The sequence below is a fragment of the Antedon mediterranea genome, chromosome 6, assembly GCF_964355755.1.
Source record: "Antedon mediterranea chromosome 6, ecAntMedi1.1, whole genome shotgun sequence".
In the NCBI taxonomy this organism is placed as follows: domain Eukaryota; kingdom Metazoa; phylum Echinodermata; class Crinoidea; order Comatulida; family Antedonidae; genus Antedon; species Antedon mediterranea.
Genome location: NC_092675.1, coordinates 14,929,790 through 14,951,794, shown reverse-complemented (window position 1 = coordinate 14,951,794; position 22,005 = coordinate 14,929,790). Strand labels below are relative to the sequence as shown.

The 22,005-nt window shown below is 35.7% G+C and overlaps 3 protein-coding genes across 4 annotated transcripts in view; 1 reads left to right on the top strand and 2 right to left on the bottom strand.

Annotated features, from left to right (window-relative positions):
• Window positions 1–22,005, bottom strand: part of LOC140052159 (glycogen debranching enzyme-like) — a 150,515-nt gene that overhangs the window by 84,560 nt on the left and 43,950 nt on the right. For both annotated transcript variants that reach the window (XM_072097595.1, XM_072097596.1), the window contains exons 13-14: window positions 21,444–21,594; window positions 19,336–19,567 (exon numbers count right to left, since the gene is read on the bottom strand). In XM_072097595.1, the coding sequence (XP_071953696.1) occupies window positions 19,336–19,567; window positions 21,444–21,594 (383 nt within the window). The remainder of the gene's footprint in view (window positions 1–19,335; window positions 19,568–21,443; window positions 21,595–22,005) is intronic.
• Window positions 4,673–7,153, top strand: LOC140052160 (uncharacterized). The gene is made up of 4 exons (XM_072097597.1): window positions 4,673–5,021; window positions 5,435–5,858; window positions 6,152–6,257; window positions 6,346–7,153. The coding sequence occupies exons 1-4, from the start codon at window positions 4,694–4,696 to the stop codon at window positions 6,775–6,777; spliced, it is 1,290 nt and encodes a 429-aa protein (XP_071953698.1). The 5' UTR covers window positions 4,673–4,693; the 3' UTR covers window positions 6,778–7,153.
• On the bottom strand, window positions 7,699–9,639 carry LOC140051713 (uncharacterized). The gene is made up of 4 exons (XM_072097009.1): window positions 9,225–9,639; window positions 8,785–8,817; window positions 8,534–8,644; window positions 7,699–8,397 (listed from the first exon to the last, which is right to left on the bottom strand). Exons 1-4 carry the CDS (start codon window positions 9,637–9,639, stop codon window positions 7,868–7,870), a joined length of 1,089 nt encoding a protein of 362 aa, XP_071953110.1. The 3' UTR covers window positions 7,699–7,867.

The window sequence follows — 22,005 nt, the reverse complement described above, 5'->3', positions numbered from 1 at the left end:
TTTTCTATTGTACAGCGCTTTGGTCACTTGGAAAAGCGCTATATAAATCCAAAATTAAATTAAAATTAAAATTATCAAAATGTCCTCGGGGACAGCAATAACTAGTACTTGAAATTAAAACAATTTAAAGTATCAGTTATTGCATAACATTACTGTCTAAGGATAAGTTGTGTAGATATGTTTTTTGTTTGAAACATTAGTAAGAGTATTTCTGTAACCACATTTTCTATTACAATGAATGTAAATATGTATATTTCGAACAATTTGATACCAAATTTAAGTTTCTATAACCTGTACTTACAGAGATAGGAAGATGCCCTGGTATGTGGGTCAAAGGTCAGAAATGGCATTTCTTATCATTTTTGACTAAAATGCCCCATTAGATGGAATATAAATGCATGCCTTCTGAACATTTTGAGACCAAAATTGACTTGCTGCGACCAGTGGTTGCCGAGATAAAAGTACCTTTTGTTATTTGTTCAAATAACCCTTGACCTTGATCCTTTGACCTTTTGTAACATTTTTCAAAATATGTAACAAATAACAAAACATATATTTCGAACAATTTAAAACCAAATTCAAGTGTATACGACCAGTAGTTACGGAGATACATACATGCCCTGGGTTGTGGGTCAAAGGTCATAAATGGCATTTCCGGTCATTTTTTACTAAAATGTCCCATTAGACTGAATATAAATGTATACCTTCTGATTAATTTAAGACTAAAATTACCTCGTTGTGACCAGTGGTTGTTGAGATTTAAGGACATATTTATGTTTGGTCTTATGACCTTTCACCTTGACCTTTTGACCTTTCGCCACATTTTCAAAATGTGTAACCAAGCCAAATATTGTTTGACCACCCTAAACCAATTTCTGAAGTCAAATTCTCTGGACCTCAAAGTGCATACGAAAGTTGATCTAGCTACTAGAGTATTTTGGTACACCATATGTTGCAAAAAAAAAACAACCTATGTTTCATATACGTTCGTATACACTATACCAGCGTTCTGCAACCTTTTTTGACCACAACCCCATGATCCTATTTTGGGAATTCTTGCGACCCAACATTGCGTATTTGAGACGTGGCAAAGCGAATTTTGTTAAATGACACCCCCTAGATGGCTGGACATGGTACTCCCGCACGTAAATGGCACCATAGTTGCAATTGGCAAAACGATCGTAAAATAAAGTTTTCCCCTGGCTAGGGCCTGAACAACATCGCCATGAGTTTAATTTGGGATGGACCTGTTTATATTGTTCCTTCTATTATTCTAATGTTCATTGTAAAAGTTCGCAGTTTTTCAGTCAAGTAATACACACTCCTTTGCAAACTACAGAAAAATACCAGTTGGTAGGTTATTAAATCCATGTCCTAAAAGGGAATTCCCCACTAGTATATTAACAATGAACTATGTGTCAAAAGCATCCATTGCTCCGTCGTCGATTCCCAATTGTGTATACGCTACGGTACTCACTGTGCGTCAACATAGGGAAAACTGTAGATGTAAAATGTAACCAGTGTTGTAGATTGTACAAAACTGAGAACATTACACATATAGATCATGGTATAATTGATAACAATTTCGCGACCCATACATTTTTTTTTTCAATTTTTGGGTCGTGATACATAGGTTACGGAACGGCGCTCTATACGATGCAGTCAAGTCGCCCCATCGCAAAATAGCCCCGTCACAGTAGCCTCGACGCAAAGTCGTCCTAGCGCAAAGTCGCCCAACACAAAGTCATTCCATCGTTATGTCGCCCCTTCGTCAGGTTCAAAGAGGTATTCTATGTGCAATTTGTGATGAAAGTTTGGCAACTTGTCTAAATATTTTTAGTAGGTCAAAATAAACCAGGAAAATGTTGTTGCTCAATCTGTCTTTTATAGGCCTTTAATATTATCTTTGTAATGACTGGTGTTATAGGTTTCATTTTAGTGTCAAATAATTCACAACATATATTTATATGTAAATTTGGAGGAGGTATTCTTAAGTCAGAGAGGCATCGAAAATATGCTACCTGCTGAAAGACATAATATATCTAGATTACGTAACCCCAATAGATTTACTACCTAAAAAAAGAACTAACCGATATAAAAATGCAACGATTCCCTATACTATAAACATATTAAATTCCTCCTGTGAAAAATTAAATTAAAAAAATAATGAATCATTGTGCAATATTACTGCCTAAAACAATCAAATGAAGAGCACTGCAGACAATGTTTAATATATATACTGTTAACATTTTTAATATTCTTTTTTAGTTAGCAAATTGTATTTGTATTTCAGAAATTTAATATATGTTCGTAGATTTTTAATGTGAATACTATAGTGAATAATTGTGCAATATTGCTACCTATACTAAAAGATAATAATAATCAAATAAAGAACAGTGCAGATAGTCTTTAGTATATACCGTAACATTTTTCTTTTTCTTAGTTAAAATATCTGGGTAAGAGAGGTGGTGGTATCAGAGTTTTATCGAAGGTACCACTTAAATGCTGTAAATTCACTGCAGATTTTTCAAAACTTGTTGAACAATACTCTTATATTCTAATCTCATTATCACCGGTGACTTTAATATTCACGTTGATAATACTGATGATTTTCATACCAAACGCTATGGACATATTTGATTCTACCAAATTGGTCAATACGCCCACACAAAGCATGGACATACACTTGACCTTTTAATTACCAATAACCCAAATTTAATTGTACATTCACAAGTACATCAATATCATATGTCTGATCACTACTTTCTCCATGCCTTACTTAATGTTTCTAAACCATCAATAACACAAAGAAAATTACATTCCATTGTTTTAAGAATATCAACACCGTTGATTTAAAATCTAAATTGTTTGATGGCTTAGTGATTTCCTTGCTGAATCTTTTGATGTTAGTTCAAACTCTGCTGTATCTTTTTTACAATCAATTTTTATTCTCGCTTCAAAATCAAAGATCATTAACATCAGGTCAAGATCTGTGGTTCTCTGATGATTGTAGAATTTCCAAGTGTCATATTCAAATGGGTAAAAGAATCCATCATCTGAAAATCTATTATCTTTCAAGAAACAATGTAAAGCATACCATAAAGTACTGCACGGTACAAAAACAACTTACATGCAGTTCAAAATTGATGGCTGTGGATCTGACCAATGTCGATTGTTATCTGCATTATGAACAACTTCTTGGTAAAGGAAAAGATGGTTCATTTCCAACTGCTGTGTCTGACTTGCAACTTGCCAACGACTTTAACACCTTCTTTCGTGACAAGGTTGTTAATCTCAGGAAGTCATTTGGTGATCTACCATGCCCACATCAAATTCCTCAGCAGCTGGATGCAGAACATCCATCAAACTCACCGACTTCACCGTAGTCACTGATGATGTAATTCACAAGCTAACAATGAACATGTCATCAAAGACTTCAGCTCTTGATCCATTTCTAACACATTTTCTTCTCAAATTTCAAAGCATATTGACTCCAGTATTTACAATCTATATATAAATTTACGTAAGGGCAAAATTCGGTAAATCGCGCGTTGCTTCTACAATATTTACTCGATGGTATATAAAGTTGGTTTGTACTTTCGGTACTGATTTTAACCCTGTTTACGGATTAAATTTGAGTTAGATACATAGTTATTGACAATTACAACGAATTTAGGTTCAATTTGCCCCAAATAGGGGTGTTTTCCGATCGTGGTATACACTGTCTAATGGATGTCTATCTTGAAAAATATCCGCTCCTACGATAATTGGGGAATTAACCTAAAACCATATAGATATGGTATTGCAATACTTTGACATTACTGTAATACGTATTAATCATTTGAGTGTGGGTACTGTTAGATATATAAACACATGTACAAATAAATGTATTACTGTGAGTGTGAGTAGGCCCTACCAGTGGCGGATCTAGGAGGGGGGGGGGGGGGTGAATAGGGAGGTTAGCCAACCCCCTTAATTAAAAAAAAAATGCAATCTATTGCTAGATGTGGATTCGACGCACCTGACTCTTTTACTTAAGATTAAGAAGAGTAGGCCTAAAGCTAGGGTTAGTATTATAGTGAAAGAGCTAAGAGTTTAATTATTATTTATTATGAATTCAATAGTTTAAAAAGAAAACGCAATTTAAAATCTTCAGAAAATACCCACAACTGTGTTATTTTCAAAACACACACACTCCTACGACACGTCGTTGTCCAGCTTGCTGCATGCTTTCTCCTCCCCCTCGTGTGAATGCTGAAACGTCATAAATACACCATTTTCCATTTCAGTTTATTATACTGCCCTGGTCCGTGTGTGCAAGCGTTAGCGTAGTATATTTACACCCCTGTACGGAGTGGAGTGTAATATCGTGAAGGTTTTTATATAATATATTATATGCAGTATAAACGATAAAAATAAACGAGAAACATGGTGTTATTTTATTATTTCATAGGGTCTGTTTCTGCTGAAAAAATCAAAATAATCGATTTTTTCCAGTCACCGCAAACCACAAAAATAATCGCGTTGCAATTGAAAATTGCTACTACTTTAATCGGTTATTCGGGTAATCGGTTTTTAAAATCACGTCATCATTACCCACAACGCAATTCAAATTCCGGAAGTTTTTGGTTGACCTGAGTTGTTTTGTTTACATCGCCCTGCGCTTGCTGTCTCTTTCGCACATGTGTTTAAAATGGACCTTTTTCGTAATGCTATATTACTGATATCCCTTTTCTGGGCTTTTAATCAAGAACTGCGTGTCAACCCACTAAACATCTACCAGCAAATACAGCGGAATAATGATGTTGTGTGGAATATAATAAGGGCACGTAGGCGAGCAAGAAGGAGGACTATTTTCGCTGCCGCAGTACTTCTTGGTACATCTACCGACAACGACGAGGACAGGCAGAGGAGAGTAGTAAGGCCAAGGCAAAACATTGTTAGCCTGGACTGGTGGGATGTAACGGTGTGCCAACGTTACACAGAACAGCTATGGAAAGAAAACTTCAGAATGTCCCAAGGTATTAAATATGAATATAATACAGCTGTAGTAATTTAATAAAAAAACCTAAATACTAAATAAATACTAAAATACTAAAGAGGCCTAGCCTAGCTAGGCCTAGTAAGTAGTAAGTACTAGTACTAGTCTAGGAAGTCTAGTAGTGTTGATAAGGTAAGTTTTTAAAAACTAGCCTCCCCTAGGCCAACTTTTCTTTTGTTTATATAGCCAGCATTACAATTGTAGGTATGACCGGACTAAGTAAGTAGAGCCTAGCTAGGCTATAAATCCATCTCGATTTATATTTGGTCTATTTTCAGTCTACCACCACCACGGCCGGGCAGGCTTACCAAAACTAATAAATAACATTAATTATAAATTAATACCGGCTCTTACAAAAAAGGAGTTGAACATGACAATACTTATGCGTTTCAGAATCTTTTCAAGTTCTGTGCAATATATTGCGGCCAACTCTACAACGAGAGGATTCAAACCTTGGGAATGGCATGAGTGTTGAAAAGTTAGTGGGAATGACCTTATGGAGACTGGCAACTTGCTGTGAACTGAGAACAATAGGCAATTTGTTTGGTGTGCATAGATCAACTGTGTGCCGTGTTGTACAGGAGGTTTGCCAAGCCTTAGTAGACACAATGTATAACAACTATATTGTTTGGCCTACGGAGGAAAGGTTGAGGGCCACAATTGTGGGATTCAATGAACTTGGATTCCCACAATGTGCTGGAGCAATTGATGGCTCTCATATTCCTATAAAAGCACCACACTTTTCACCTGCCGACTACTACAACCGCAAGGGTTGGTACTCGATGATCCTACAAGGAGTTGTGGATAACAAATTAAGGTACCCTTTCCATATTTCAATACATTAAAATGCATAGTTTGTAAATTAAATTTTTGAAACACCGGAAATAGGTACTCTTAATTTTATATACTGTATCAACTTAATGGGATATCCTGATATTCTTTTTCAAAATTTGTATTATACTATGGAAGATATAGAATAAAGTCATATTGTCAGTCAACAGAAGTGTATCAGTTTGTTCTAAAGAAATGGCAAATACTAATTTGCTAATCCTCAAAATTAATTCTATACCTACCATATTCTTAATTTAGGCGTTCTCTTGTTGGTTTCAGGTTCACAGATGTTAATGTAGGGTGGCCAGGGAAGGTGCACGATGCCCGGGTACTAAGGAATTCTTCCATATATGAACGAGGTCAGGGGGGACAGTTATTTCCAAGGGTAAGTACGATAAAATAGGTTTAAAAAAGCAAATTTATTGAGACTTTTAATATTTATTTAACCCATTATATATTTTTATTCATTCCAGAACACTTCCCTTCAAATTGATGGTGTGGATGTGCCGGTGTTTATTATCGGTGACCCAGCCTACCCTTTGATGCCATGGCTCATGAAAGCCTTTCCAGAGCGTGGTAACTTTAACAGGAGACAACGTGTGTTCAATTACAGGCTAAGCAGAGCCCGTATGGTTGTTGAACGTGCCTTTGGTATCCTTAAAGGCCGGTGGAGGATGTTAATGCGTCGAAATGACATGCATATTTCAAAAGTCCCTTTGATCGTGAGCAGTTGCTGTGTACTGCACAACTTTTGTATTGAACAAAATGATGCAATAGAAGAAGCAATGCCTGATTTTCCCATTGAAGATGAAGCAAACAATATTAATGTTTTTGATAATCCAGCCCCAGATGCGTTAGACATTAGAACTGCAATAACAAACTATTGTAACTTGCACCAAATATAAAAACTATTTCTGATCACTTTACTCCAAGTGATTTATTTGCAAATTAAACTATTCAGTTTCTAAATAGAATAAAGGTAATACATATACAGTATAAATATAACACTATTTGTAAAGCTCTTTTGTAATTTTTTGAAATTACACCACACAGTCAAGTTTTATATTGCAGTTTAGAAGTAATGAGGTTTCTTTCTGAATGTTTTTTTTATACAACACACTAGACCTATATATATATTATATTTAAAACATGCTATAACTATGTAGAAAAATACTTTGTTAAAAACAAATATTGGTTGTTAATTTATAACTTTTTTCCAAAATGAACGAATAAACATCTAAAAAAATATACATGGTTTCTAATAATGCAATTACGGTAAATAATCTAAGCATGCAATCACTTTTCCTACTAAATTTCTGTTGTATATCTACTGTGTTTTCTTTCTGGACGCAAACATTTTTTTTTTATACAACACCACTATGTATGTTATAAACATGCTATAAATATGTAGAAAAATACCTTGTTGAAAGACAAATAATACGGCGTAAAAATATTTTGTTTAAAAATAAACATCTAAAACTAATAACTAATAATGCAATTATGGTAAATAATTTAAGCATGCAATCAATTTTCCTACAAAAGTTCTGTTCTAGAGAAAATAAGTTAAATCACTGAGGTAAAATATTGCAGTTTGGAAAGTAGTTTAAATTCGTGTTCCCTACTTTTTTTAGACCTAATTTAAGGTCACAAACTACATTTAATGTAATAATATTGCGATAACTGTTCAGTCTTTAAATGATTAAAAATGTGGAAAATAAGTTGATTCTAATAATTTATGAAGTCTGCTATAACCCCAAACATACATTAGGTAGTGCAGTGTTTCTTTCTTATCATTATTTACCATAAAATGTACATAGGAATGACCTGGTTTAACGTTGTAAAAGTACAGTACTATTTATGCAATATTTTTACAAAACGTAGGGAATGGGATTTTTATGAAAAAATAAAAAAAAAGAGAAACCTGTAAATGTTGAAAAAAACATTTTGTTGATACTGTATAACTATTGCATTCATTTTTGAAAGATCTGGATGAATTTATATGGACAAATATGTTGGGATGTCTTCATCGGTTGGTGGGCGAGTGGAAGTATGAGGTGGGCGAGTTAAAGTATGAGGTGGGCGAGTTAAATTATGAGGTGGGCGAGTTAAAGTATGAGGTGCTTGTGAACGTTGGAATGGTGTTGCTTGCATCGTATTGATTGGATTTGGTGAATTGTGTGTACGGTTTTCCAGCAAGCTATACCCTTGATATGGTGGTGGCTGTGTATATTGTGCTTGACCTGTTCTTTGTTGCGTATATTGTGGCTGTTGGTGTGGATAATATTGTGGCTGTTGATGTGGCTGCTGTACCATCATCTTGAACAGGTCCATCATCCTGGCATGCTCTTCCCTCCTACTCTTTTCTGCTGCTTCAGCCATCCGCTGCATCCATTGCTGCTGTTCTTCGGTTTGTCGCAGCAGCCGATTTTCAAGTTGTTCATCCTGCTTGGACATCATGTCAGTCAGCAACTTAAACGATTGTTCCAGCTTTGTTTTTTTGGGTTTTTTTTTTAGTGGCTGTGCACCTAAAAGTAATAAGAAAAAATTACCTTCAGATGCTGCATTGCAAGCATATTGACTACGTTTAGTAATTATTTGTGATTTCACATACAAATATTCATATACAGAATTAATTATATAATGAATATAGTTATTACTCACCAGCATTTTGTACTGGTTGGTCTTGATTTTCCCTTGGATCCTCAATACTGTCATCAACACTTTCATCAACACTTTCTGCATCTGCATTACTGCCATCTAATTCACTGTCATCTATATAAAATGCAACATTACCATATTATTTAAACACAAGAAAAGATGAGAACCACTTAACACCATTAATTATATTAATCAATAAATATGCCATTTTACTGTATTTAGTTTCTACAAATGAATATTGTTGTCATTATTACCTGTTGTATTGTCAATAGCTTGACGGTCAAAATCTGAAGGAAAAAAGGCGAAACTATTTAGTAATATTATTTATAGTATTTAACCCAACACTACAGAAGGATCAGTAGTTATAGAAATGAAAATTAAATATTGCTTAGTTTAGGCACTGAACAATCTAGTCTGGGGCTACAATATACTGTATGTCGGGGATTAAAAGATGGAGGCCGGCTAAAGTTGTAGTAAATAAAGAAAAGTTTCAAGCGATTTTAATCACAGTCATATATTAATATTGGGGTTTTATTATTATTAATAATTAAGTAAAGTAGGTCTAGGCCTAGCTAGGCTAGTCTAGATAGGGTAGGCCAGTGCTATCATCACTATGGGAGACAGGCATGGCCACACCCTAGTAGGCTTTAACAATCGATCGGCGATGATTTATTTATAGATGTAGCCTACTTACCCTGGTTCTCTTCTGCATTCAGTCTTTGTCCCCCTTCCATTACGTGAGGGGGATTGTGCAATGCACGATCTCCGAGGATATTGTCGAGGAGGTCGTAGAAAGGACATGTTATCCTTTCCCTCCCCGACTTTTCATTGTTGTCTTTGGCGACAGTAAATTGTCGCCGCAGATTCTTCAATTTATTCGTGATCTGTAACACGGTTAGCTTCACATTAAACTCCTTCTCAACAGATTTTGCAATTTTTTTATACATTTGTGAGTCTTTTTTATTGCCCTGCAGCCTTCCACTTGTTTTTTCTTCCCCCCACAAAATGATTACATAGCGCGTTATTTCGTCAGTCCACATGTTGTTGTTGATGCTTCGATCGTACTCCCGCGAATAAACAGCATGGTCGACTCTGTGGTTTTTCCCCATATTCACGAGTTGACCTCGGGTAAAATATGACGTCACGATAATCGCTATTTGTGTTGCAGCTCAAAACTGCTCCGCAATAATCGGTTAAAACAAGAAATAATCGATTAAAACACGCAATGGATTGAGTGTTTTTAATCGGTTATTTTTAATCGGTTATTTTATTTTGCGCCGTTTCTGCTGCCCAAAAATAATCGATTAAAAAAATAAACGGTTAATAATCGATTATTTCTGCTCAGCAGAAACAGGCCCATAGGCACAAAATAAACATGAAATGTCTTGTATGTACACGGCCGAAAAAAAAGTGTGGCGTATTGGCGTTTTATTAATTTGTGTTATATACACGGTGATTACTGCAATCATTGTATACTAAATTACATTGAGTTATTCACCCAGCTGTGGTTATATATCTTAGGTTAACAGACCACCAAAACACAGTACACAACACATGCACTATCAAGGAATTTTCGGAGTACCGCATTACCAAATATTCATTTCATTTGAAGTGTTTTTCGATCAAAGTATATTACTAGTTCGTCAAAAATGATCAGTACAGTATTTAGGAAGAATTTACATTATGTAACATTTGTTATTAAATGTGATGGAAACAGTTGCTCTAGCCTATTAAACAGTGTGTAAGCATCGATTTGTTCAAAATTTTTCTGAGGCTCGGCCCCGCTCGTTTTCCCCCCATCTTTGTCAGATCCTAGATCCACCACTGCCTACTGTTATAGTCCAGTCATTTTAACTTTCAACTTGGAACTAATTGCAACAGAATTTTTTTCACCGCAATGCATTTCTTTGAGGTCCCCAAAACACCATACTAAAAGTCCCAAAATATCCCAATGGGGGAAAGACGTCTAATTTGCATAAATCCAAAATGGCCGCCAAAATTCAATATTTTGACATATTTTGACTTGTAGATGACTTATTTGAATGTTTTAAAGTTGCAGAGTAGGGTATTGGCCCATGGGCTTTCATTTGAAAAAGGGTAACATGATTTAGGACTGGTTAATTTGCATATTAATTTGCATATTTTTAAATAGCTGCCAAATATGTACATAAATCCTATTATCTAATGGTTTTATGAATATAGACTAAATTTGTTCATACATTTTCAAGTAGAAAGAATAGTAAGACTTCTTGGTAGAGGAGATCCAAGCATGTTTAGAACGTTTATGCATATCAGATGGATATTTGGTGAAATAGACATCTGTGTAAAAAGCTGAATAAAAGTCTTTTCCAAAGTTTGTATCTCGTTTAAAGTTATGCATGGAGTTATCAAAATAATCATAGTTCAATAAAGTCATGTTGCTATTTATTTGTTTCTTAAGTCATTTGCTCTTTAAACATCTTGCTCACTAATAGCATCAATCAATTTTCACGCAAATCTGGTGGCTCGGAATTCCTGCAGCTTATTCCTCTGCACTCTGTACACACACCACTACAGAAGAGACCATGGTGTCGACATGTAAACCTTTTCGTATTGCACTGAGTCTTACAACCACAGCAGATGACATTCAGCAGTTCAGATGGTGCTGGGGATTTATCAGTCTGCTTAGGTAGATATTTACCATCTACAATATGCCATCCCCATTCCTCTGGCTTCATATTTCTGTTTGTTCCTTTCCATTGCATTATTTGGAAATACACACGGAGGCTGTGATAAACAGCAGCGGCAGAGGTTGATGGCAATGTTTGGGGCTCCACATGTGAAGTTCCCTTGGAGATTTGTTCACAAAACTTTCTATAGCGTAGAGCATCTAATCCTTCTAAATCTCTTCCACCATAAAGGGATACAAATGCCCTTTCCTCAGCTTCTACTACAGTAGCTCCTTTTTTGTTGCTTCTGTAGAGTTAAAGACCTCAGCTTGTTCACGAAATTTCACTTTCTTTATTTCCTTAACAGCTAAGCCTTTCCCCAATCCAAATGGACGTGATGTCACATCACAGCCAAGGAAGGCGTGGATGAATAGAATATTATCACATATAAAAGAGCCTAGTGACTCCTTTGTTTGCTTAATACACCACGATTTGGTTCGTTGTCCTGACTTTTTTGGCTCAGATCTCAGAAAAAGCTCATGTGCATTCATTTCAGCATGGTGAAGTAAAAGAACTAGCAGGTCTGTGTCATCTCCTATTACAACGGTATCCTTGTTTCTGGCAGACGCAACAGCTGTCTGGACAATAAGGACATCAGCATCATACTTCGCATGGGTTACGGTGCAGCCTGCTCTTTCTAGATTGTCACTTACAAAACAAATGAATCGCTGTTTGTTGATTTTGTTGTTCAGAAACTCCTCTTTCTTACATTGGAGAACCATTTCACCTGTGAAGTGCACTGTAACGCCGATACAATTTGCTGTTCTCCGAACGTGAGTTGCATCTTTAATTGTTGGATCATCGCTATATCCATCAAACACAATGGCAGCTCGGCCATATTTCTGTGTCACATATCTAACGTATAGCTGGCTCACACTCTTAAAAGTAGATCCTCGAGGTCATGGCACTCTATGGATCAATGCCCCGCCATCAAGAACATACTGGAGCTCTTCACTGGGTTTGCATTGCTCTTCTGACATAGCTTTCCAAAGGGTATCAGCTAGAACTGCCTTCTTTGGTTGCAGTGGGAGACAAGATGAATCAAACAATGCAGGAGGATAACTACAGAGTTCATACTGGAACAGAGATGGCACATCTTGGTAGCGATCTCGAATAGTAATAAGTCGCTGGAATAACAGCTGGGGATCAACCGTAACAGATTTACCCAATACCTTTACAGTTGACCGTGATGCTAGTGTGACTGCTTGGTCAGCTTTTCGGAATTTGAAATCTTCTACAGATTTTTTAACCATTTCTCTTGATCTTTCAACATTGACTCCTTTTTGTGCTGCCATGCCATTAGCTATGTTAAATAGTGAGTTATTCTTTTCCTCTTGTGAGCCCACCATCAGTCTTAACACTTCTCATCAATACTTGTTCTATAATTAAATCGGATGATAAGCCTGCCCAAAACCTGTCACTCCTTCTCACAACATGATAACCTTCCTGAAATTTGTGGTAAACATCTGGATGGGTTTCTTGTAGACTGAGCATTTTTTACAGGTATACATATGCACATTTGGCATAAAGAGCATGGCCAGAGGCGGCAAAGTATGGCAACATGGCGTAAACAGTTTGGAGATGTAATTCCCAGTTTGCGGTTCGTTCAGCCTTGATAAAGCGTTGGAGAATGCTCACCATGTCCATGTACTGGAACCAAAGAATAGCCGTCTTAGATGTCATTGTTTGTCTGAGATCATTAAATTTGCATCTAATTCTTTTCAACACATCCGCTTTACACACTTCCTCTGCTGACAATGCAAAAGACATTGCCTCCTCATAGAGTTGTCTTGCTTCTGCTAAGTCGGTGGCTTGATTGATGGTATCAACATTTTGACCAACAGCATCTCTTATTCCAATAGTTGGATCTCCCTTCTCTGTGCATTCACCATCTATTTCTATTGTTGTCACTTGGGCATTGTGAAAGATTTCTTGATTTTCTAAAGGTACCTCTGTTGTCGGCATCAATACACTTTCTTTCAAACTATCAAGATGATCATCCACATCCTCCTGTGATGGCACATTACAGCTGACCACCGTCCACTCAGAGTTAGCATCTACCTGGATGGTTGTCATATGGATACTTTGTGCAATTCTGTCAATGTCTATATGTATCACCACCGTCTACCATCCGCGCAGAATTCTTTTCAATATCAACATCTACTTCCATGTCTGGCACTTCAACATTGTCTTTACTGCCTGTGTGTTCAACAATTACGTCTGCAGTTGGTTGACATTGTAGGCCTTTGTTATAAGAATAGTGTTCAATGCAGCGTCAACTAACAAGTGACCACGGACTGCTCTGGAAACAGCTTTGCCTGTCAGCATATGACGTACAGCGTTACCTGCATACACAACTTCTAGAAGCTCTTGCAATCCTGAACTTGCCATGAGGTGTCCAATACTGCCCAGGAAACTCATTTCCATGTGGAACCCACCGAGTCAGAGAACTATGCGCTTCAGATCACTGCTAGCTGGTTGAGACTGTATAATGGTCAAGGCCTTCCAGTAAATGGGTTGGTCAAATGTGAGGATGGGAGTTACATTTTGCTGTTTTGCTTGAGCTGATATAAACTTCATAGTAGAATAAATACAGGATGGATCACTTGGGTCTAGATCAATCATTGGTAGAAACGTGACAGACAGATGATACCTGACCATGCTGGTCTAGGGATGTGAAGCAGTAAAGATGTCTTCCACAGCATATCTAGTTGTGATGTAGGATCTTCTACTGATCTGTAAGTAAGTGGCAGATATGTTAACGGTGTGGTTTGTGGCGAGATCGTGAAAAATTCAATTTTGATGCGGCCTACTTTTGCAATCTCGTCGGTGGTAACGTGAGCTCTTGGAATAGGTTTATATGATGTATTTGATCGAGGTGTAACAGCAGCAATAATTTCCATCCCATGAAAGGTTCCTGTGCCATCTATTGTTGATACATTATGATCAACATTGCCAGCCACAAATTGAACATGACTTTCTTGTGGATTACCTGACAAGTCATTTCCAGGAGAGACTGCTGCATTTCGCTCATATCGAAATAAGAACTTTGATGCAAAGTGGTGGTGCATCTGTACACCTAAGCCAAATTGGGGTGGTGTTAGCATGGCTCTTGGACGTATTGCCTGCATAATAGCCTGTCCTATTGCAGCAAGCTTTAAGTCAACATTTCTACCGGCAAACATGGTCCGCAAGAATACCTGCAATGTCTCTGGAATATGATCCACAGCACAATCGACACTTTCAATCATATCTAAGGTTGGATAAACATCTGTTTGAGGATCAATGGACTTAACATCACTCTCTATGAGTTTACCTGCAGTTTTGATGATTCTCAGCTTCTCATCTTTAGTATTTTCTTGTTGTTTCTCTTTATGGAATTCATGAAGGATTGACATCGCTGTTTGCCGCAATGTAACTACACACAATTTTTTAGTTAGTGTTAGTCTCTGACCAAAATGCTGTCAGTCTTAACACTTCTCATCAATACTTGTTCTATTCTATTCAAATTAATATGCAAATTAACCAGTCCTAAATCATTGTACCCTTTTTCAAATGAAAGCCCATGGGCCAATGCCCTACTCTGCAACTTTAAAACAATCAAATAGGTCGTCTACAAGTCAAAATATGTCAAAATATTGAATTTTGGCGGCAATTTTGGATTTATGCAAATTAGACGTCTTTCCCCCATTGGGATATTTTGGGACTTTTAGTATGGTGTTCTGAGGACCTCAAAGAAATGCATTGCGGTGAAAAAAATTCTGTTGCAATTTGTTCCAAGTTTGGCTAAATTTTGGGCTAAAATGACTGGACTATATATATAGAAGCAAACTATACAAATAAACAGTTGCTTCTCAACATTTGTATTAATTAATAATTACAAACAATATAAACGTTTTAATGGTGTATCGATACATGTACTATGCTATTTCAAACGACTATGACAGTGACAGTATTATATCGCTAAAATGTGATACTGTATCAATATATTATTTATAGGCCTATAAAAAACATTTCGTTTTCTTTACGACAAATCCCCATCATATATTTCTAATTTAATTATACGTAGATCTTCAGTTTGCGCTTTTTCAGTTGCAGCTCCTAAACTGTGGAACAATTCTTCCTGATCCTATTAAAAATGCATCCTCTATCATAGTTTCAAAACACTCTTAAAAACCCATCTTTTTTCTTTGTAATTTCCTTCTGTTTTTTCTCTCAGCGCTTTGGGACAATCTCTTGATTGTAAAGCATTATATAAATCGAACAACATAACACATAACTTGTACTATATAATAATTTGCATATCTTCAAGGTGCGTGACAAAGATGTGATTTTGGGAATTACAAAGCAGTCATGGGACTATAGGAAGTTCTTTGAGTCCAAAACAAAGTTTCTACAGACATATTAGTGACTTATGTATGCAAACATTGATGAAATGGGGTCGAGGGTCAATTGTTGTATTTCCGGTCATTTTTTTGTAAAATGTTTCGTTAGAGCAAATATAAATATCTACATTCTGAACAAGTTTTGACAAAATTAACTCTCTAGTCTTAGTGGTTTTCGATATATAGGGAACCTGTAATTTCACCCCTTAATTTGCAACTTGGCAATTAGAAACCTGTATCCGAGTCATTTGAGGGCAAAACAAGGTCTCTCAGTCATTTTCAGGGGTGGATCTAGGATTTTGATAAAGAGGAGGCTGATATGGGAAAATAATCATCTAGGGGGTTCGCATGCTCCCCCGGAAATTTTTTTTTCTAGACGCCCACAGATAGCATCTGAGGCGTTTTGGGAAGTCGATTCTTGTGATATAATTATCTGAATATAGTGGGTTTTATAGACCATATTTAATATAGGCTAGCCTACAGAACTGTTTTCTTTTGTGCCAATAGCCTAAAGCCTGTTTTCCCGTCGACGAAATGTTATGACTAGTTGCCTTAAATTTTCAAATCGTTAAAGTTGAAAATAAATAACGATAGCGATGATCGAGCCGGACAGCAAATTTTCGGTCAAAATATCATCCAAGTTTTCTACATACATTCCACAGGCTCTGGCATCATTCAACATCGCGGCTATCCCATTTTCTCCCAAATCATTCAAACTAGACATTTTAAGCAAATAACATTATAACTGATTCAATAGCATTGTAAACATAAACTAATGAAGAAATTGAAATCCAAGCATCGTTACCATAAATATTGATGTCGAAAACGGCCTCATGGCCATGCCCACCGAGTAAGCCTCCATTTTGGATTTTCCAGTATATCGAGAACACAATTAGTATTGACCAATCAAAACGGAATGTTGTTGTCACGTGGTTAGCAACGACGGTTTCAGTTTACGAGTTGAGTGACAGATTTTAAAATGATGTCATGGAAAAATCGGTTTACTATTGGTTAATTTGTTTAGCCCTGCCTATAACTGCCATATTTGGATTAAGCTATGTCTTGGCTTTAATTTGGTGTATGGCAAACTGTCATGGCGTTTTCGAATAACGATTCAAAGAATATGAACAATAATTCAAAGTTTTCTTACCCATGGGACTTAAAATCGTTAGGTGGGTGTTTTAAAATGGTATTTTTTACACTTTTTATTTGGATTTGGAGATTCATATTTGAATATGAGTAAGCCGAGTAAGAGTAAGCCTCCATTTTGGATTTTCCAGTATATCGAGAACACAATTAGTATTGACCAATCAAAACGGAATGTTGTTGTCACGTGGTTAGCAACGACGGTTTCAGTTTACGAGTTGAGTGACAGATTTTAAAATGATGTCATGGAAAAATCGGTTTACTATTGGTTAATTTGTTTAGCCCTGCCTATAACTGCCATATTTGGATTAAGCTATGTCTTGGCTTTAATTTGGTGTATGGCAAACTGTCATGGCGTTTTCGAATAACGATTCAAAGAATATGAACAATAATTCAAAGTTTTCTTACCCATGGGACTTAAAATCGTTAGGTGGGTGTTTTAAAATGGTATTTTTTACACTTTTTATTTGGATTTGGAGATTCATATTTGGTACAATTGTTCTTTAATACTTCTTCTTTCATAATATGTAAAAATCCGGATTTGGCCGATACGACAAATTTTTACGTTGTTTGCTTACTAGCGCGAAATTTGAAATGCCGACAAACAGCGGGTTTCGTCAGAGCGGGTCACACATGTGGGAAGGGATTGTTGATCTGTTTTTGTAGTGTGGACCTCTATGTAGTAGCTAGCCAGCAGGCCTAAGATAACAAATAATATTAACTAATAGATAGGCGTTGTCTATGGTTCTCAAATATTTCGTGTCAAAAAGTAGGCCTAAGTAGCGAGCGTGAATTAATTTGAAAACAAACTTGGCCCGTCTGTAATTTCACCTCACTCACGCTTACCTTTTCAAAGTTGTTACAATTTCGGCAGTAATAAAGAATGTTCAAAATCGATGATATTTATTAATTTTGCAGAACTTTAGGTTTCAAAACACATGATTTTAACTATAAAAATCTCATTTTGTTTGAAAATGGAGTTGGTAAGTGATTTATTTACACAAACAAACATTCCACCCGTACCCTCTCAATTTGCACGACGGATTGAACGTGGACAAATTTATTCACCTGGCTATACATATTTTTTAGTGTCCCGTTCATGACAACAATATTTAATATGCATATATAGGTCTAGAATAGTTAGTAAGTAGGCCCTACCCCCACCGTTTACGTACAATACATGTTTTACTTCGTGAAAAAAAAAGCAAAAACAACTTGTTGAAGCTGGCGGTCAAAGAAATCAACAATGGTGACTTCTTCCGGTGGGAGGCCGATGACGCAGTAAATAACCAAGCGCTGATTGGTTGAATTTCGTCTCTGAATTTCGTAACAGCGGTGTAACCCCGCAGTTGTTTAGTACACCCGTTAAACGCCGGTGTTGTGGTTTTTATTGACTGGTGTAAATGGGAAAATCCAATCACCCCGGGGTGAAACAAAGCTGAATTTTTCCGGTGTACCTTCTCCGGTGTACTTGGATCTACACCGGAGACACGAGGTCATTGACGAGAAAATGTAACATGTTTGTCACAGAAATACAATATATTATGCAAACAAAATAGGTTTTTTGTTTAAAATACCTTTTTTTGCTTAAAATAATTAATTGTACGATATATTGTGCTATTCGTTATTTTCTTTTAAAGGCACAAAAACATTTGTGATTTTTCTTTTCTGCTGAAAATATTGAAATTGTTCGTTAAGGTGCATTCATTAATACATTGTTATGCTAATTAAGAAATACATTTTTTCTTTGAAATACCTACCGTACCTACTGTACCCTATTTTTACAATTCACAACAATTTAAGGCCTAATTAATGTATGAACAGTCTAAGGCGGGAATGCAGTCATTTTAAAAAGAAAAATAATTGTTAATGTTTAAAATAATAAATGATAATCCATATAGCCACAAAGAAAATTTAACACTGGACTACATTCAAAATTAAATAAATTGTGTGTAAATTCGGATTATTATGTTTTGATATGTCGATATGTTCCAGTTTTTAAACATTTAAACCATAGTCACTTAAGTTCCACGCATGACGTCCGCTCACAGTACTGATTTGATTGACAGCACTGGAGTGACAGATGTAGTGTAACTCAAGTTCATCTTGCAGTTTTTTTGGCTAGTGTAAATGGAAATTGCCTCAGAGTTCAACTCGTGTTCCTCTCCCAGTAGATTGTGTAAAAAGGGTATAATATATCATGATAACTTTGTAAGATCATGATTAATTAATTAATTAACAGGCTTTCAGAAAGCACATTAGCCGGAATTAACGTGATAAACAAGATCAATATCATTCAAATATGCTCATTTATATTATTAGGAAATTGTTTTTAGACTAGGCTGATCAATGTATTAATACACACTGCCGTCATATGCGATTCGTATACGGCCCATATACAGACATATACTGTATTACCTTCCTGTTTTACTTCCTGTCTTTCTTATATGTACATATACGAGCAGCTCTAATATACGGAACATATATGAAACATAGGTTGTTTTTTGAAAGGGTTACTAAAATGGAAATGTATTTGGGAATGTAGAATTTTGACAAATTTGCATACCTGAACGCAATTATGCTTCCCGGTGGAAAATCAGTAAAATCCACTTCTTGCACTGCTGAGTTCATGTCACCACCATCTGTCAATTCTACCATATTGCTACTGAATAGTGATATGTGCTCCTGCATCTCCACACCATAATTTGACAAGCCATTTATAAACTTGTCATTCTTTTTGAATGTGCATTCATTCTTCTGAACAAGTTTAGCTTCCACAATAATCTCATCAACTACTCCTGTGTTTGAAAGAAAGAAATCTGGTTTATAATCTTTAATAGTAGCTAGGTTCACATTCAGAAATTATTGTTGTTTCTTTATCATGATGTTCTATATTAATAACTTAAGAATTTTCAATAAAAACAAACTAAAATTTCAAAAGATCACTAAATATTTGTTTTTAACAATCTATTTATTCTTCAACTACAGTTTAAGTGAAAAATATATCAGGCTAAGATACATAATTTGATAGAAATACAGATCTATATAGTTTATCAACATGTAGCGTTTAACGCATATTTTTGGTTGGCTAGCAACCACGCAGCACCATCTATCGTTGTGACGTCATACTGCATAACTCTATGTGAATGCTTTTCTTGCTAACATGATATTCTTTATTACGATACGAAACAACAATAAAATCTTATGTGAACGTGCCTAGTGACTTGTAAAATTGACTTCTACTACAAACCTTTTAACTTCAAGGTCATAAAATGTTAGCTTCTGGGCGTTTACTATGGTTGAAACAACAATACCAGATAACTTTTATCCATTATACACATTTTTGTTAGTGAACGTATCCATAAACATGATGGGGTATAAAAATAACCGGAATTGAAATGGGAAGGATTTAAACCACAACCATGGCTTGGTAGGGACAGGGGGATTCATCATTATGCCATCTAGATGATTAGTCAAAGTGTAAGTTTTCTCTCAAAGTTTAATATGTTCTTTCCAATGGGATACGACCAATTTTTACATTCGTCCTTTAATTTAACTAATGTGGGTCTTGTAAAATCACCTACATTGTATATATGAATCTTTTTAGAATTAAAGGTGACATGCTTATAACTTTTTGTGCAAAGCTGTCTAATTGTAGATATGAATTCATGTAAAAATGTGTCCATTGGATTTGATCATATGGCCAGCTGAGTAATACAATTTGTTTTTTCATCTCTTCGTGTCCAGAACAAATATATGTGCCTTGTAATTTCACTTATGCTACACTGTATACAGTATATTTATAGTTTTAAAATTTAAAAAAGTATTTGAGTTTCTGTGAGTTAAAATATTTTGGGTCCTTTAAAATTGAAAGAATTTAAAAAAAGTTCACATTATGGTCTCGGAATAACAAGGTCTCCCCTCAACATTTTTTAACGTACATGCATGTTGCGTTTGCATAGATATTTTTTGTTCAATTTTGAGAAATTTTTTACAATTTTTACAACAAATTATTACAATGATCACTTAAAGTATTCATTAACACTTTGACTGCCAAACACGAAGATCTTCGTGTTTGGAAACACAACGCTTGACTGCCAAACAAGAACATCTTTGTGTTTCGCATTTTTTTACTAAACCCGGTAGATAGGTTAATTATTTACTTGCTAGGTTAGGCTAGTAGTACTAGACTAGCCTAGGCCTAGTCGTAAAACGGTTCCGGACCAACTTTAGGCCTGGTTAACTAGGCCTGGTGTTTTTACTATGTGGATTTTGGCATATTGGTGCTGTGTAAGTAAATTTTTCGTTGTTTGTTGATCTCACCAGGTGATATTTTCATATTGTGATGTCTTGCACAAAATTACGAATATCTCGACTTTCTTGCGCGAAACTACGAAAAACTCAAAAAGTGGGTTACTTTTATTTTACTATTACGATTTACATATTGCGATTTGAAAATCGTTCTTGGTACCATTGTAAAGCCAAAATCGTTTATTTTAGTCTGAATTACATATAAATCAGATCACATACATAGTTTAAATCAGCTTTAATAAAAACATCGAATTGAGCTAAAAACGCTGGCGGTGGCAGTTTCTAACTGCAAAAACCTCTGGCAGTCAAAGTGTTAATTGACAAAAAAATGTAGGGAAAGTGTCTTTAAAAATATTTAATTACCTGGAATACACAGCGGTGGGACATAACCAGTGTAGCCGGGATTAGATGGATTTGAGAAACATGTTCTAGCCACCATGATAACTGACTGATGACTACTAGGGCAATGGCGTGTTACTGCTACAATACACTGATCAACTTGATCAACATATATCTGAAATATATTATAAATGAACATTATTTTTGTAGGCCTATACACAGAAACACATGCAAATTGTATTGTAAATAAATAATCTATGGATCATTCTACTATCTTGAGATTGCGAACATTTTTAAACTTTTAAAAACTAGGAGCCGGCGCATTCAACTACCCAATTTCAATTTTGCACCAGCTACATAAACTCCGAGCTTGCACGGTGCACACAGAATTTAACTTTCTCAGTCTGTTGCTTGTCCATTAATACTTAAACTACAACATTTCTCTGACCATAAACCTTATCAAAGCCATGCATAGTGTAAACATTATTTATAATATGACTTGTAAACTACAATCTAGCGCACAGTAGAAAACTGTTGAGAACCCCTGATATACAGTAGTATTTCAAGCTATAAACTAAATGATTGT

What these genes read in the sequence shown, in the direction of transcription:
- LOC140052160 (XM_072097597.1), top strand. Translation starts at nt 4,694, where the DNA reads ATGGACCTTTTTCGTAATGCTATATTACTGATATCCCTTTTCTGGGCT. An exon ending in AAACTTCAGAATGTCCCAAG is followed by an intron (nt 5,022 to 5,434) that starts GTATTAAATATG and finishes TATGCGTTTCAG; the next exon opens with AATCTTTTCAAGTTCTGTGC. An exon ending in GTTGTGGATAACAAATTAAG is followed by an intron (nt 5,859 to 6,151) that starts GTACCCTTTCCA and finishes TGTTGGTTTCAG; the next exon opens with GTTCACAGATGTTAATGTAG.
- LOC140051713 (XM_072097009.1), bottom strand. Translation starts at nt 9,639, where the DNA reads ATGGGGAAAAACCACAGAGTCGACCATGCTGTTTATTCGCGGGAGTAC. An exon ending in GAATGCAGAAGAGAACCAGG is followed by an intron (nt 8,818 to 9,224) that starts GTAAGTAGGCTA and finishes TTTTTCCTTCAG; the next exon opens with ATTTTGACCGTCAAGCTATT. An exon ending in AGCTATTGACAATACAACAG is followed by an intron (nt 8,645 to 8,784) that starts GTAATAATGACA and finishes CATTTTATATAG; the next exon opens with ATGACAGTGAATTAGATGGC.